The sequence below is a fragment of the Triturus cristatus genome, chromosome 4_1 (genome assembly GCF_964204655.1).
Source record: "Triturus cristatus chromosome 4_1, aTriCri1.1, whole genome shotgun sequence".
Lineage (NCBI taxonomy): Eukaryota > Metazoa > Chordata > Amphibia > Caudata > Salamandridae > Triturus > Triturus cristatus.
Genome location: NC_140585.1, coordinates 1,207,042,822 through 1,207,057,141, shown reverse-complemented (window position 1 = coordinate 1,207,057,141; position 14,320 = coordinate 1,207,042,822). Strand labels below are relative to the sequence as shown.

Below are 14,320 nucleotides of genomic sequence, written 5' to 3'. Positions count from 1 at the left end.
CCCTAAATACTACAGGTAGGTGAAGGTCAGGGACCAATGGGTCCTTGTCCTGGGGTGGGTACACCCCCTATCCTGCCCCTCTCCTGTGGGAGGGGGGCAGTAGCCTAATCCTGATAGGGTAGGGCCTCCCATCTTCAAGATGGCGAGAGCCCAGAGATGTGCTTCACCTCGCCTCCCCCACCTGAGGGGTGGGGTGGGCAGGCTGGCACATCCCCTGTCCTTGTATGGGGTTTCCGGCCAAGCTTCCCGCCAGAGTGGGGGGTTGCAGTGGCCTGGGGAAACTCCTAGAGGCGGCAGGCCTTTGAAGCTTCCCTTTGCTCATCCTGGGGGAGGAGATTTATCACCTCACCCAGGATGTGCATTGTTGCAGGCCCGGGAGAGCAGGGGCTCTCCCACCCAGGGGTCCAGCAACGTGTCTGCTGTGTGGCAGCCTAAGCAGCCTCAGAGCAGACGTGGATTGTAGGTTAGTTGTAAGGGGGCATCTCTAAGATGCCCTCTGGGGTGCTTGGTACATTAAATCTCACACTGGCATCAGTGTGGGTTTAATGTGCTGAGAAGTTTGATACCAAACTTCCCAGTGTTTAGTGTTGCCATTATGGTGCTGTGGAGCTCGTGTTTGACGAGCTCTCAGCACCATGTACTCTTAAATGGCAGCACTGCACTTACAGTGCCCGGGAATGGACCTGGGTACTGTAGGGGCACAGGGCTCCTGCTCCTGTGCCCACACCATGGGCATAAGGCACACAGCCAGAGGGGTGACTGACATATGCCTTGGCAGTGTGGGTGTTGGGCATGGCACACAGGGATGTGTGCCATGTCGACTTTGTTTTGTCCTGCACCCAGACACTCAGCCTGCAAAGGCAGTGTGTGTGTGTGTAAGGGTACAGGGCCCCTAAGGGTGGCACAATGAGTGCTGCAGCCCTTAGGGGCCTTCCCTGATCACAAGGTCCTGGGTACCATTTACTAGGGGCTGACATGTGGTCAGGGTTTGCCAATTTGGAGTTTGTGTGTTTAAGGAAGGAACATAGGCCCTGGGCACCTGATTGGCAGGAGTCCAGGGTACACTCAGTCACAGTACATTCAGCAATTTAGCAAAAAGTGGGGGCATACCATGCAAGAAAGAGGGCACTTTATCACACCCTCCTGGAGCGCTTGATGGCCCTGGGGACCGCCACCTTCCCAGGGCCGGCTCCTGCAATGTCCCGTGGTGCCCACCCCTGGGACATTGCTGTTTGCTATGGCAGGGCAGGAGCCCAGCTCCCGCCTTGCCATAGCAAACTTTGCTTCCTTGAAGCGAGAGCAGGAAGACCTGCTCCCGCTTTAATGAAGCAAAGCAGGATTACTTTTACCGGAAAGGCCGGCCCAGGGGGGTGGGGTCCCCGGGGCCTAAATTGGCCTCAGGAGGGGGGCCACGCAACCCCCTTCCCGTTCTCGCCGGAGGCCCCGCCCCCTCCACCACTCTGCAAACGCACCCCGTGGCGCGTTGTAAGTTGAGGAATTAATTCCCCTTGAATACTGGGGGTCGTAGGGGGCCAACTAGCCCATTAGGTACCTCCAATATGCGCCACAGAGCTGCCTTGCAGAGAGGTGGTGCCATGCCCCTTTTTTATACCACTCTGCAAATGCACCTCTTGGTGCACTGGTGGTGGGGCGATGAGGTCCTATTGTGGCCCGAGGACCTCAGGACACAAGTGGACTTCATCCCCAGAGCAGCAGAACACCAACAGGCACGTTTGCAGAGCGGTGTAAACAGGGGGCGTGGCCTCATAACACCTCTCTGCAATCCAGCTGTGTGGCACTTACTGGAGTTACCTGGTGGGCTAGTTAGACCCCAGGGACCCTCAGTATTCAAGGCGACTTAATCCCCAACTTTGAATTCGCCAGGGGGCGTGTTTGCAGAGTGGTGGAGAAAGGGGGCATGGCCTTGGTCCACCTCTCAGCAATCCCACTGTGTTGGGCTTACTGGAGGTAAGAGGTATGCTAGTTGAGACCTAAAGGACCCCTAGCAGCGAAGGGGACTTCAATACCCATCCAAGAGCGCGCCAGGGAGCGCGTTTGAAGAGTGGTGGGCAAAGGGGGCGTGGCCTGCTCTGAGAACCTAGCAATCCTGCTGTGTGGGACTTACTGGAGGTAATAGGAGGGGTAGGTGGCCCCCCAAGGATGTCCTTTGGGGCCAACTACCCCTCTTGTTACCTCCAGTAAGTCCTGCAGAGTGGGATTGCTAATACGTCTTCAATGGCCATGCCGTCCTTTCTCCAACACTCTGCAAACGCGACTACTAGTTAAAGAAGTGTTTGCAATGTTATAGGTTTCGCATTTGTGAGAGTTAGAGCTATTGGCAATGTAAATGTAATAGTTTTTTTTAAAAAATTCAGAGTTGAGTGGCTGTATGTTGTGTGTAGTGGAATTATGTGGTAAATTGAGCAGTGAAATTATGTGGATAGAAAGTATGTGGTATTTAGTGTATAGGAATTATGTAGAGGGATTATGTGTTATGGAGAGTAATTATGTGGTATGGCAGTCTGTGTTGTGGTAAGGTCAGGTTTAGTCTTCCTCGTTTCCATCGAAGCTCAACTATGAACTCAATGAGACAAAAAACATAAAAGGAATCACGGAGGAACACTTCTGGACCTAGTCAGAGGTATGAGCAGGGCCACTGGAATTATGTGACTGTTTGGCTGCCCCGACCTTCGCACGAATATATTTTCCGCATTAGCCACAGAATTCCTCATCTGCTCCCTAATCTGTAGATTTAAACAAAAAAAGCCTTGTTTCTAGCTCCAACGCCTCAAACGTTACCAAAAATGCAGCGACCAGTGTTACAGCGTGTTGGAATGCTCTTTGCAAACCTAGAAAGGTCACCCGTTACTGCTAAATGTGGGTGTTAAATTGGTACTAATGGTGTGAAAGCCACTCTTGCTTCCTTCTGCACCTCTCTTGCCTCTTTCTGCTTTTGTGTTGCTTCTTTCTGCACATTTTCTTTTTCTGCACCTCTTGCCTTTCTGCAAATCTCTTCTACGTTGAGCATCTCGCCTTTCTGAATGTCTGTTGCTTCTTTCTGCACCTCACTTGCATCTTTCTGTACCTTCTTGCCTCTTTCTTCACCCTTCTTTCCTTTCTGCACCTCTTGCCATTTACTGTACCTGTCTTTTTGCACCTTTTTTGCTACTTTCTGCACCTGTTCCTTCTTTCTGCACTTTTGTTTCTTTCTGCACCTGACTTGCTTCTTTCTGTACCCCTCTTGCCTCTCTCCACCCCTCTTTCTGAACTTCTGTTGCTTCTTTCTGCGCCTCACTTGCCTCTTTCTACACCTCTTGCCTCAGCCTGCCCACCCGTTTCCTCTTTCTGCACCCGTTTTCCCTGTTTCAGCAACTCTTGCCTCCTTCTGCACCTCACTTGCCTCTTCTTGCACCGGTTGGTTCTTTTGCACTGCTCTTGCTTCTTTCTGCACCTCTTGCCTCTTTCTGCACCCCTTTTACCTGTTTTGCACCTCTCCTGCCAGTCTACACTTCTGTTACATCGTTCTGTACCTATTTTGCCTGTGTCCGCAACTCGTCTTTCTGCAGTTCTCTTGCTTCCTTCTGCGCTTCTCTAGCCTCTTTCTGCACCTCTGTTGCTTCATTCTGCACTTCCCATGCTTCTTTCTACACCGGTCTTGGTTTTTTCTGCCCCCGTTGCCTCTTTCTGCATTTGTGGTCCCTCTTTCTGTACCTCTCTTGCCTGTTTCTGCAGCTCACTTGCCTCTTTTTGCACTTCTCTTGCTTCTTCCTACACCTGTTGCTTCTTTCAGCACTTCTCTTGCCTTTTTCTGCACCTCACTTGCTTCTTTCTGCATCCGTTGCCTCTTTGTGCACCCCTCTTCCCGCAACTCTTGCCTCTTTCAGCACCTGTTACTTATTTGTGCACTTTTCTTCCTTCTTTCTGCACCCCTCCTGCCTTTCTGTACCTCTTGACTCTTTCTGCACCCCTACCTTTTTCTGCACACCTCTTGCCTCTTTTTGCACCTCTGTTGGTTCTTTCTGCTCTTGCTTCTTTCTACACCAGTTTCTTTCAGCAATTCTCTTGCCTCTTTCTGCACTTCTCTTCCTTTAGAACATCTGTTAGTTCATACTGCACTTGCCTCTTTCTGCATCTCACTTGCCTTTCCGCACTTTTTTCTTCTTTCTACACCTCTGCTTCTTTCACCAATTCTCTTGCCTCTTTCTGCACTTCTCTTGCTTGTTTCTGCACCTCTTTTGTAAATTTCTGTATCCCTCGCCTCTTTCTGCAGTCTTCCCTATTTCTCCACCTCTTTTGCTTTTCTGTACCGCTGTAGCAAATTTCTGTATCCCCTCTTGCCTCTTTCTGCACGGTTCTTGCCCGTTTCTGCACCTCTGACTTAGAGGTAGTTTTAACCCCCCTGCCCTATTATGTACTAAGGCCTTACAAGGAAAGGTCATGCCAATTACAGGGGTACCCCTACCCATAGTGTACCCTAGTGTAAGTAGGTGTTTTTACTGTATTCCAAGTGTCTTTCAGCATAGCACTGGCTCCGGGGCTGGTTAGTCAGTGACCACCAGTACCAGTCAGCAAAGCGTTGTGGGCACAGGATGACTTTGCAACAAGGCCTCTTTCTGCACCTTTCTTTGTCCTTCTGTTGCAAAAGACATGCAGAAAGATGCTTCTTTCTGCGCGTTTCATCCGTGTTCTGCACGTCCAACCTCTGTAGGAATAGTTTAATAAAAACCTTTGAAACTCACTGAAGAAAAAAAAATAGGTTTCAGGGACGTTGGAGATTATCATTTTTAAAAAACCATAGAAATTCACAGAAAAAACATGTTTCAGGGGCGGTCTAGTCAGTTGGACATTTCACTCGTACAAAACCAGAGAAATTCAGCTGTTATAGTTAGTTGAGCTAACTATAACTCGTGCCCCCGCAATGCACTGCCGATGACGTCTCATATTACATCATTCATGACATGGTTAGTGACATCACTGATGACATCATCCACGTGAAAGTCTGATGCACCTCCTCACAAACTAATATAACCTTTGATACACCCACTCTAAAATACATACTACCATTTTCGAAACTATAGACACACCGATACCTGTTACTACATACTCACTGATTCCTAAGTCTACACACACGTCCACTCATACATGCAGTCACTTATCAAAACAGCACTATCATTTGCACTTACACCTATACACTCACATCACCACTTAGACAGAGTTACTCACCCCTATTCAATCATGCAAAGAATCATTCACACTCCCATTTACTCACCTATACAGTTATACACATACCACCTCACGTATTCATAGATATTAACACATACTCACTCTAATACAATCACTGATACAAGCACACACTCATCCATACAGCCACTCACTCACACACTGATTTGTATACCCCAACACTCCCATATACTGCCTCACACATGTACTACTGAGACAACCATTCACTCACCAACACACTCACCCACCCCTACAGCCCTTCACAGATGCACTCTTGATCCCATACACCCAGTGAATTACCCACTCACACTCAGGCACCCATACAGATACTAAATCTATAACCCATATACACTCATTTAGCTACTCTACATCCCATGCAGCCACTTACACACCAACCGACAGACTAATACAGACATTCACAGTTTAGTCACTAACCCATGCATTCAGTAAGACACGACTAATCACTCACTTATACAGTCACGCACCTACTAAATCATCCATTCAGACACTTATACATCCACTCATTCTTCAATATACCTTGGCTTATGTGTGTGTATGTATATATATATATATATATATATATATATATATATATATATATATGTAAATTAGTCTATAGTGCTGCCTTGATTAGGAAGACGAAGAACGGACCCAAACTTCGGAGCCAATCTCTGAGATTTTTATTTAAATTTCTCTGAACCAGTCCGACACGACGCGTTTCAGCCCCCACTCGGGCCTTGATCATATATATATATATATATATATATATATATATATATATATATATATATATATATATATACACACACATATATACACACACACACATACACTTCCACAATGTTTGCGAACAGCCACCGCACTCCTGATCAGCCGGCGCGTCGTCGAGCAGACCTCGCAAGCTGGGTCCGTAATATAAACAAACACTCCTCACTCAGAAAAGGAATGACGCCACGTCTTGACAATCTATATCAGATTTTAATCTTCGGCAGTATAAAACATATTTAAACTTTACTGAAACACATTCACAGGCTAATGTCATTTGATAGGTCATCGGTGAGGTCACTGACCAGGTCATGAATGATGTAATATGCGACGTCATCAGTGAATTGCGGGGGCGAGAGTTATAGTTAGCTCAAATAACTAACAGCCGAATTTCCCTGGTTTTGTACGAGTGAAATGTCCAACTAACAATAGCGTCCCTGAAACCTGTGGTTTTTCTGTGAATTTGTATGGTTTTTTTAAATGCTAATTTCTAACTAGAATGTCCCTGAAACCTGTTTTTTTCAGAGAAAAAAAAATATATATACACACACACACTTTCCTTAAAGTTTTTTGTAGAAAAAAATCCTCAAATCTTCTAAAAGTAGGTAAAGCTGAGCAGGACTCAGTGGAAACTCCGTAGCACGACATGCAGTAGAAAATCTGAGGTAAGGGAGCTTCTCCCAGGAGTAATCTAGAGGGCGATTCATCCTGATTGGCTAATGCTTACGTTTGGTCTTTTTCATTGTGATAGTTTACTAACCTAAGAGGCTTAGGCCTTTTCTGGACTATAACTACCAATACATTGCTTCATAAAAGTATCAGGGGACTCATCTCGACAACAGGGGAAGGATTCAAGCATATGAATCTATGAAAGTTCCAATACAGGAGTAAGCTAGGTCTGTGTAGTGAAGATGTCTGCCATGGTGTTTTAATAGCCTGACAAGAGTTGTACAATCAAAGAGATGCACTGACAGCTACGCTAGTTCCAGAGACACAAAGCCTACTGGCATAGGCTCTATGACCCCGTCACACCCGGTTGCCCCAGAGAACCCATATCAGTTCTCCCCTGATGGATAGAAGGCATTTAGTGCTAACCAAATCTCCTACAGATTTTTGTGAAGGCGTTTCTCCCCTGAGACCAGAGAAGTATACATATATATACATCTATCATAACAGTTTGCTCTGTGTGAGAAAGAGGGAGAGGTCTGCCACTGGTCCAACTGCAGTCTAGCAGCCACCACTGCAGAACCTTTACAGTCTCGGACGCCTGGATGCAATCAGATGCGTTTCCTAGATGCTGAGCCCACTGAAAATCCAGATTCCAATACAGAGCCCACATGGTTTAAGAACTACAGGACGAATGGTCAAACAAGGGTTCAAAGATCTCTGGAGTCTAGTTCAATGGCAATGGAAAAGATGGCTATTTAAGCCGCATCTGAACTTTAAGGCTTCCTATTGTCAATGGCTGAGTAAGGTTATTCCAGCACAAAGAGCCCTGTGAATGAGGAGATCAACCTCTAATTATTTGAAGGTTAGGAGCCTAAATGGCCAATAAGTTTACAAAGTATAATCTCAGGAGGATCTTGGATGGCTGCAAGTCAGGTGAGAACACCTAAAACACAGCTGTGGACAGACTGGTGTAAAATACACAGCCCTTTTAAGGGGAATCCCTCCTTGATAGAAAGCCCATTGAGTGATTGGAGTGGAAATAAAAACGTATTAAAGGTTTGTATGAATGTATTCTATTTGCAGCATGCTTTTAAATCAAATCTACTTAAGTAGTGCACATCCACACTTTTGCAAGCGACTGTAGGAACCTCAGAACTCCTCCCAGCTGGTCTACCTTCAAAATATACACAATTCCATATGAAATCTCTGGCCTGCAATCAACCAGACAAGGAAAGAACACTCCAAAAGCACACCAATGATTGCAGATTGTTCTACAAAAACAATGACAGCCTTCGAGTCAATACTATGGTCTTAATCTTGCCTTGAGTGGTGCCAGAAACTCACGTAGTATTTTCCTATCTTTTAAGTGCACCTCCAAAACTAGATACATATTGTGTGCTAATACCTTTTCTTGTGTGAAAGAGGATATATATATATATATATATATATATTTGTTTTTTAATTACATAAAGGGAATGAGTATTTTACAACTGCAGGAGCAACTCCAGATGAACAAGGGCAGTCAATCGCTCAGGCAGTGAAATAATGCCATTTTATGGCACATGAAAACTTGTGAGGCTCATTTTCGAGGGAGTAGGGATCCACTGTGCTGTCAAGTGTCCTGTAGCATCTTACATTTGAAGTGAATGTGAAATAATGCAAAAGCTATGTAGGATCTTGAAAAAGTTGAGTAAAAAAGATATTGCTACGATTCTGAAATCAAGATTGTGCAAAGCCTTAAAAAATAACACAAACACAGACACAGTTTGAATCAGCTTTATTTCTCCAATTGTGTGTTATTTCCATATCCCATAGCACCTTGGCAAAGTCAAAACAGGATACAATTGTGTATGCATTTCATTTTAACAATTAAAGCATGAACCTACTTCACAAATTTAAGGACAGACTGACAACAGGAATTAACTAGAACAGTGGACGAAACTGAAGACAGTTATTTGTTTCACCAAAGCTTCGTAATGTGGGGGTGAGGGGGGGGGGGGGGGCGGAAGAGATGAGCAGTTTTATGACAATGCAAGTCTTGCTGTAAATAAATAGTGAACTCCAAATGTGTTACCAATTGCAACCACTCTGCAACTTTGTTGCCTACGAGTTTCACGCTATGGATTCAGATTACCAATTGTAGCTGCATAATGAAAATGTTTAGACAAGAACATATATGTGGAAAATGCCTGCTAAACGCAATTCTCCCAATTGTAAAGAAAAAAAGGAAACAAAAAACAAAATCACGAAGTTACACACCTCTCCAAATGAATTCTTGAAGCTTCTGCCATTTGGACACTTGAAAGAAAACGACCATGCCTAATTTACCATGAAGGCATTCTACAAAAAGATTGGAACATATGTAATGTACAGATTTTAGAATTCAGAAACCAGTAAGAATGTTGATAATGTTAAATGTGAGGAGAAATGATAAAAAATTAGAAACATTCTATTGCATAACTAAAGCAATGACTTTTTATAAAACACTATTTCACTCCCCGCCTTTAAGTGCATTGTTCTTGCATCAGTCTGTTACACAATAGTGTTGGACAAAAAATATATCTGTGTGCACATATTGGGAGACTAGAATCTTGAGATCAATTTCCATCAATAAAACTAATTACTGTGGGGAGCAATAAAGTGTAAAGAGAAAGCCAGCTGAATGCAGTCAAGCCCTAATTAGGGAAAAAAAAGCTACCTCAATAAATGGCAGTCTGCTTTACAAGAATATATTGTTTCCCTGGTACCTTCCATCTTTATTTTCCCACCACACACACTAAAACTGGGCTGTTACATATTATATTATGGTGATAAAAAACAAAAATCGGAATGTAATACACCACATTATACATCACATTTAACTTAGGGATTGAAATATGCAGTCTTTGAATTACTCTTTCATAATAGTGGTAGCAACTAAGTTTTACAGTAAAGGAAAAAAAAAACAATTAATCAACTTTTACCCCATACACATACACCAAAGGCTTTTCCATGGAACGTTTGCTGCAGATGTAAAATCGGGGTGCAAGAAAACATGGCCTGGAACAGTTGCACCATTGAAGTAAGCTGTACTTACATATTTTTTGTCAGTAGGATAGAAATTGATCACCCACATGCACAATTATCAACAAGCATTAACAAGGCTTTGCTGTTTATTAAACTGTCACAATCCTTGGAAAGTATGGACTTCTGAAACCTGACAAAGAAGGGTGAAAATATTAAAAATGCAGTGACTAAGGATACCTGAATTTGCCTGAGAGTATATCTGAAGAATACGACTGAGCTAGCAGCTAGCCAAACAAGGCTATGTGCTTGTCATGCAATATACTAAGTACTGCTGGAGAAATGGATCTTTATACACAAAACAACTTTCACAGCCTTTATATTTACTTTGTCAGCTCCAAGGAAAGAAAATCCAAATGGGAGGGTGGGAAATGCCAACGCTAAATTCTAGTAAACAAGAATCAAATAAATATTTTATTCATGGTGAGAGTCACAACCCTCTCTGTTCATTAGAGTATGCTGGAAAAGCCAAAACTGTCACATGTTTAACGGCATACACTGTACATAAGCCATAATTTGCTGCAGCAAAATAAACTATACACAACTGTAAAACGCTTAGCTCCCTAAAGTCAAGTTTTTCATCACCTTACACTCTGTAAGTTACAACAAATGAAACATTGTTTTACATCTATTAAAAAGAAAATGAAAAATTACTTTGTACACGTTAGAAAATACTCAAGTACAACCTTGCAACTAAAAGAGGTTATTAAATTCACTGTATCATAAGACACAGCTACCTTACTTGGGTCAGAATTAACATGCCAGTTCTGCTGATTTCAGCCAGCATTACACACACCTTGAAGGCAACTGTTTGCGAAGAACACTAAACAAAGTCCTTTTTAATCTGCAAGCAGAAGTAGCTCTCAGCTAGTGGCAGGTCTGAAGACATCTTTGTCATAGACAAGGCCAATGACATTGGTTAAAACCTCTCAAATTGAGCCAAAGTTCAGAAAATTAAGTAGCTTTCTTCCCAAAAATCAGTTTTGTGAAATGAATAAAGTAATCAAAATAACCTACAAACAAATGCAAAAAAAAAAAAAAAGCTGGTTAGAAGATTCAAGCAATCAATTTTTCTGGGTTAATGTAGAAAACAAAGCTGTTATGAACGAAAAAGAAGTTAGCATGTACAGAAAGCTTCTGGTGAATCTGCCTACAAATTATAAATACTAAGATGCTAACTGACAAAAAAGACTCAATAGGTCACAGTGATGTCATTTAACCGTCTATTTGAATATTTTTTAGGTTAACATTTGCATATAACTACCAAGTAAATCAATTTACTTACAACGGAATTGTGTACATTTGGTGTTACAATCTACATTGCTTTGCTTTCTAAAAACCTTTGCACTTGGTTAGCTTTTTTGGCAGATTAATGCAACATGGTTTTATATTCTATTTATTAGTCGATTGTAAACCTCTTCGCTTAGTGCACAACTGTTGCAATTTAGCCATTATAAACAATATAAAATTACTTTCAAGTATCTAACTTATATCGTAATAAAATAATCATAAAAAAACCTAACTGGCACACAGTTTCTCTCTAAATCGCTATATTAAGCTGTCTGGGCTAAGAAAGTCAAACATTGTTAACTGAAAGCCCATTTCAGTATTCCCAAACAACTGTGTGCCACATCAGAACATACTGACTTATGAGGCCAGAGTTACACAGAAGGCAAGTAACCATAAGCTTACTAATCTCTGATTGAACCCTTATTTTACAACAAATGTACCTGCCTTGCAAAAATAATTCCTGCGTTCAAATATTTTCAGACTAGTCATTTTTAATATTCAAAAACGTGCCCATGGTGAGATGCATGGGCCAAAAGAAAAAGTTGGGCAAAAAAATATAACAAAGGCCTACTGCATATTCGTTGACCTTGCCTTGAATGAGCTTTAAACATACACGATTTAATAGTCTGATGAATAATCCAGTAAAATCAAAGTTAAAACCTTTCCAAATTAATAAAGATCAAAGGAAAAAAACGCTTCAAACTACAAACACCATTCTACTATAGTAGTACATTCATTTTCATCAATCAGTGACTAAGTCGTAACATTAACAGTGTCTGGCCGCAATCACACAAGAAACACACTGACCAGGCAGCTCAAGGTTTACTTTGCAATGCAAAGCCGTAATGGCATACATATCCTACGAGCAAAACCTTAAATAGATTTTAAAAATTTCTAATTTTTACATAACTGCTTATTTCGCAAAAATATTTTCTTTCTCTCTATCATGAGAGATTTGTAATCTTCATTTTTAAACCCAGCCACCCCACCCTACCCACCCCCTACTATTTCTTATCCCAAAACTGATTTTTCGTGGCAGGATCTTCTGCAACTTAATATTCAAACTAAAAAAAAAAAAAAAAAAAAAAGAAGAAAAAAAAAAAGAAGAAATATACAAAAAATAATATATATGTATTTATATTTCAACTGGGATCCTCCAGGATTTTTATCACTTCTTAGAGATGAATTTGGGATCCCATGTGTCCTCATTTATGGCAGATTCAGTGGTTGCCGTCGCTGAATATTTTTTTAATTTTAGTCTGTTGCTGTTCATCAGTCCACAGTTCAAGATCAAATACGAATTTACACTTTTACTTTGGTGATCTGGGTGGCACAAATTGTTCCTTGCCATTACGTCGATTGGCTCCCTGAGGCGATGGTCTGCGTCCAAATGGGCGCCTCTGTTCCCTGATTTTACCAGCACCCCCCCTAGGATTTAAATTGCTTCGTAGTCCGGAGGGATCCCTAACTCTTCCTTCAAACTTCTCATGTAATCTTTCTGATGGAGTCTCTGGAGTACCATTTTCCTCATTTTTGGCAGGTGGTGAGACATTTGAACGAATCTCCCTCAGTGGTTGAGCTGGAACTGGAGATGGCTCCTTTGGTGGTTTCTGGCACACTTCAGCGTAGCTTAGTTTTCTTGGTTCCTTAGAGGTAATAAAAAAATATATATATTGCAAGGTTTAAATGAAAACTTACAACTTCAGAGATCAGCAGAAACAGAAGAAAGCATGTGAAATTAATCTATTAAATGTAAATCGCACTGTGATTAGGTATAAACAAATGCACACCCTTCACTCCAAAGCCTCGTGTGAATTTTCTATTAAAAGATTCTTTGCAAAGGTTAATAAATGCATTGCCAGAAGTCATAATGAACTAGAATACAATGTGCAGAAGTATGCAGCCCTTAAGAGTAAGAATTACAACCCTTCAAACAATTTTCCTGAAAAGTATGAATACGACACTGTAATTTTAAAAATCAAAGGATTTCTGCTGGTAAAGTAGGAGGATGCTACACAAGAGAGTACAGTGACGATAGCAGAGCAGCAAACTACTTGCACAGGTTATAAATTGTCCTAATGAAAAGAAGAAACCTCACTTCAACCATGAATAGCATAGTAAACTATTGTTTAAGCAAATTCTGAATCTATAAAGGGGGTTTAGGATGGCAGCCGCAATCATTTAAAAATCAACTAACATGGGACTTTCATTGCTTTCTAAATTACCAAGCGGTTGTAACCCAACACCCGATGGTTAAACGAACTAACAAAATCATGCTTGCTCTACCTCCAACGCTGAAATCCTTATCACAGTAAGAAAAATGCCGCACAAATGGTCTGAAAAACACACTAGATGTCCCATTCTACAAAGTTTTTACAAGAAAGCTTAGCATGCATTTGATAGTCTTGAAATATCAAAGTTCACAAAATTTGGTCGTTTTTGCATTCAATATTTTGTGTGATCACAAGTTTAACTGGCAAGCATACCATACCCCCCCCCAAAAAAAAACAACAAATATAAACACATTAGCACAAGGGTGCCAGGGTTTATATGTATTTAAATAGTTCAATACAAAAGAAATGACTAGAGTTGCATAACCAGTGGGGAATGGTCTGATGGTTTCCCTTTCAATATTCGTTGCAACACCTGAGAAGAATTTCTTAAACGAATAGTTCTCTATTAAATTAATGTTTTATTACTGATCCAATGACAGAACAGAATAATTAATAGCTTCTAATTCCCAATTCTACGATCAGTTGAAGAATCCTTTGAAAATCTCCAGATCAAACCCCAATTTTCTCAAGAGGTGTCACACTGCCAGCTCTACTATTTTGGGCAGTGAAGTGCCTTCGAGGACAGCATTCTTGGAGGATTCCACACAGATACAAAAGTTTATTTCAGGCACTTCAAACCACCCACCAGGAGGTGATTTTTCCAAATGTAGACCTCTGATAATGTGACAGATCCCTAAGGTAATAGCTCAGCTGGTTCTTGATCCTTCAGGTCTTTTGCTTAACATCAAGAGCAAGTTAAAACCACACACTACTTTGCATGTGTCATGGCGAGTTATCAAAAGTGACATGAAGACTTTTACTATCTTGCAAATTTCACAGCAGCTTACTACATTTGCTCCTACACCAAAGCCTCCAGCATTAGGAGACTTGTACCCTAATTCACCTCAGACAAATGAGAAAAGAAGACAGGTCTCCAATGAATAATAAGAGATGTATGTTGGCATTATTGACTTCTCCCGGTGGCCTATCGCAGACTCAATGTAGAGAAATTTTTTATTTCTTATGTTAATTCCCATAGA

At 41.8% G+C, this 14,320-nt stretch overlaps 1 protein-coding gene across 3 annotated transcripts in view; it reads right to left on the bottom strand.

Annotated features, from left to right (window-relative positions):
* Nucleotides 1–8,416: 8,416 nt before the first annotated feature.
* The window catches only part of LARP4 (La ribonucleoprotein 4), a 248,711-nt gene continuing 242,807 nt past the window's right edge, over nt 8,417–14,320 (bottom strand). For all 3 annotated transcript variants that reach the window (XM_085654536.1, XM_085654538.1, XM_085654537.1), the window contains one exon: nt 8,417–12,653. In XM_085654536.1, the coding sequence (XP_085510662.1) occupies nt 12,318–12,653 (336 nt within the window). In that variant the 3' untranslated portion in view covers nt 8,417–12,317. The remainder of the gene's footprint in view (nt 12,654–14,320) is intronic.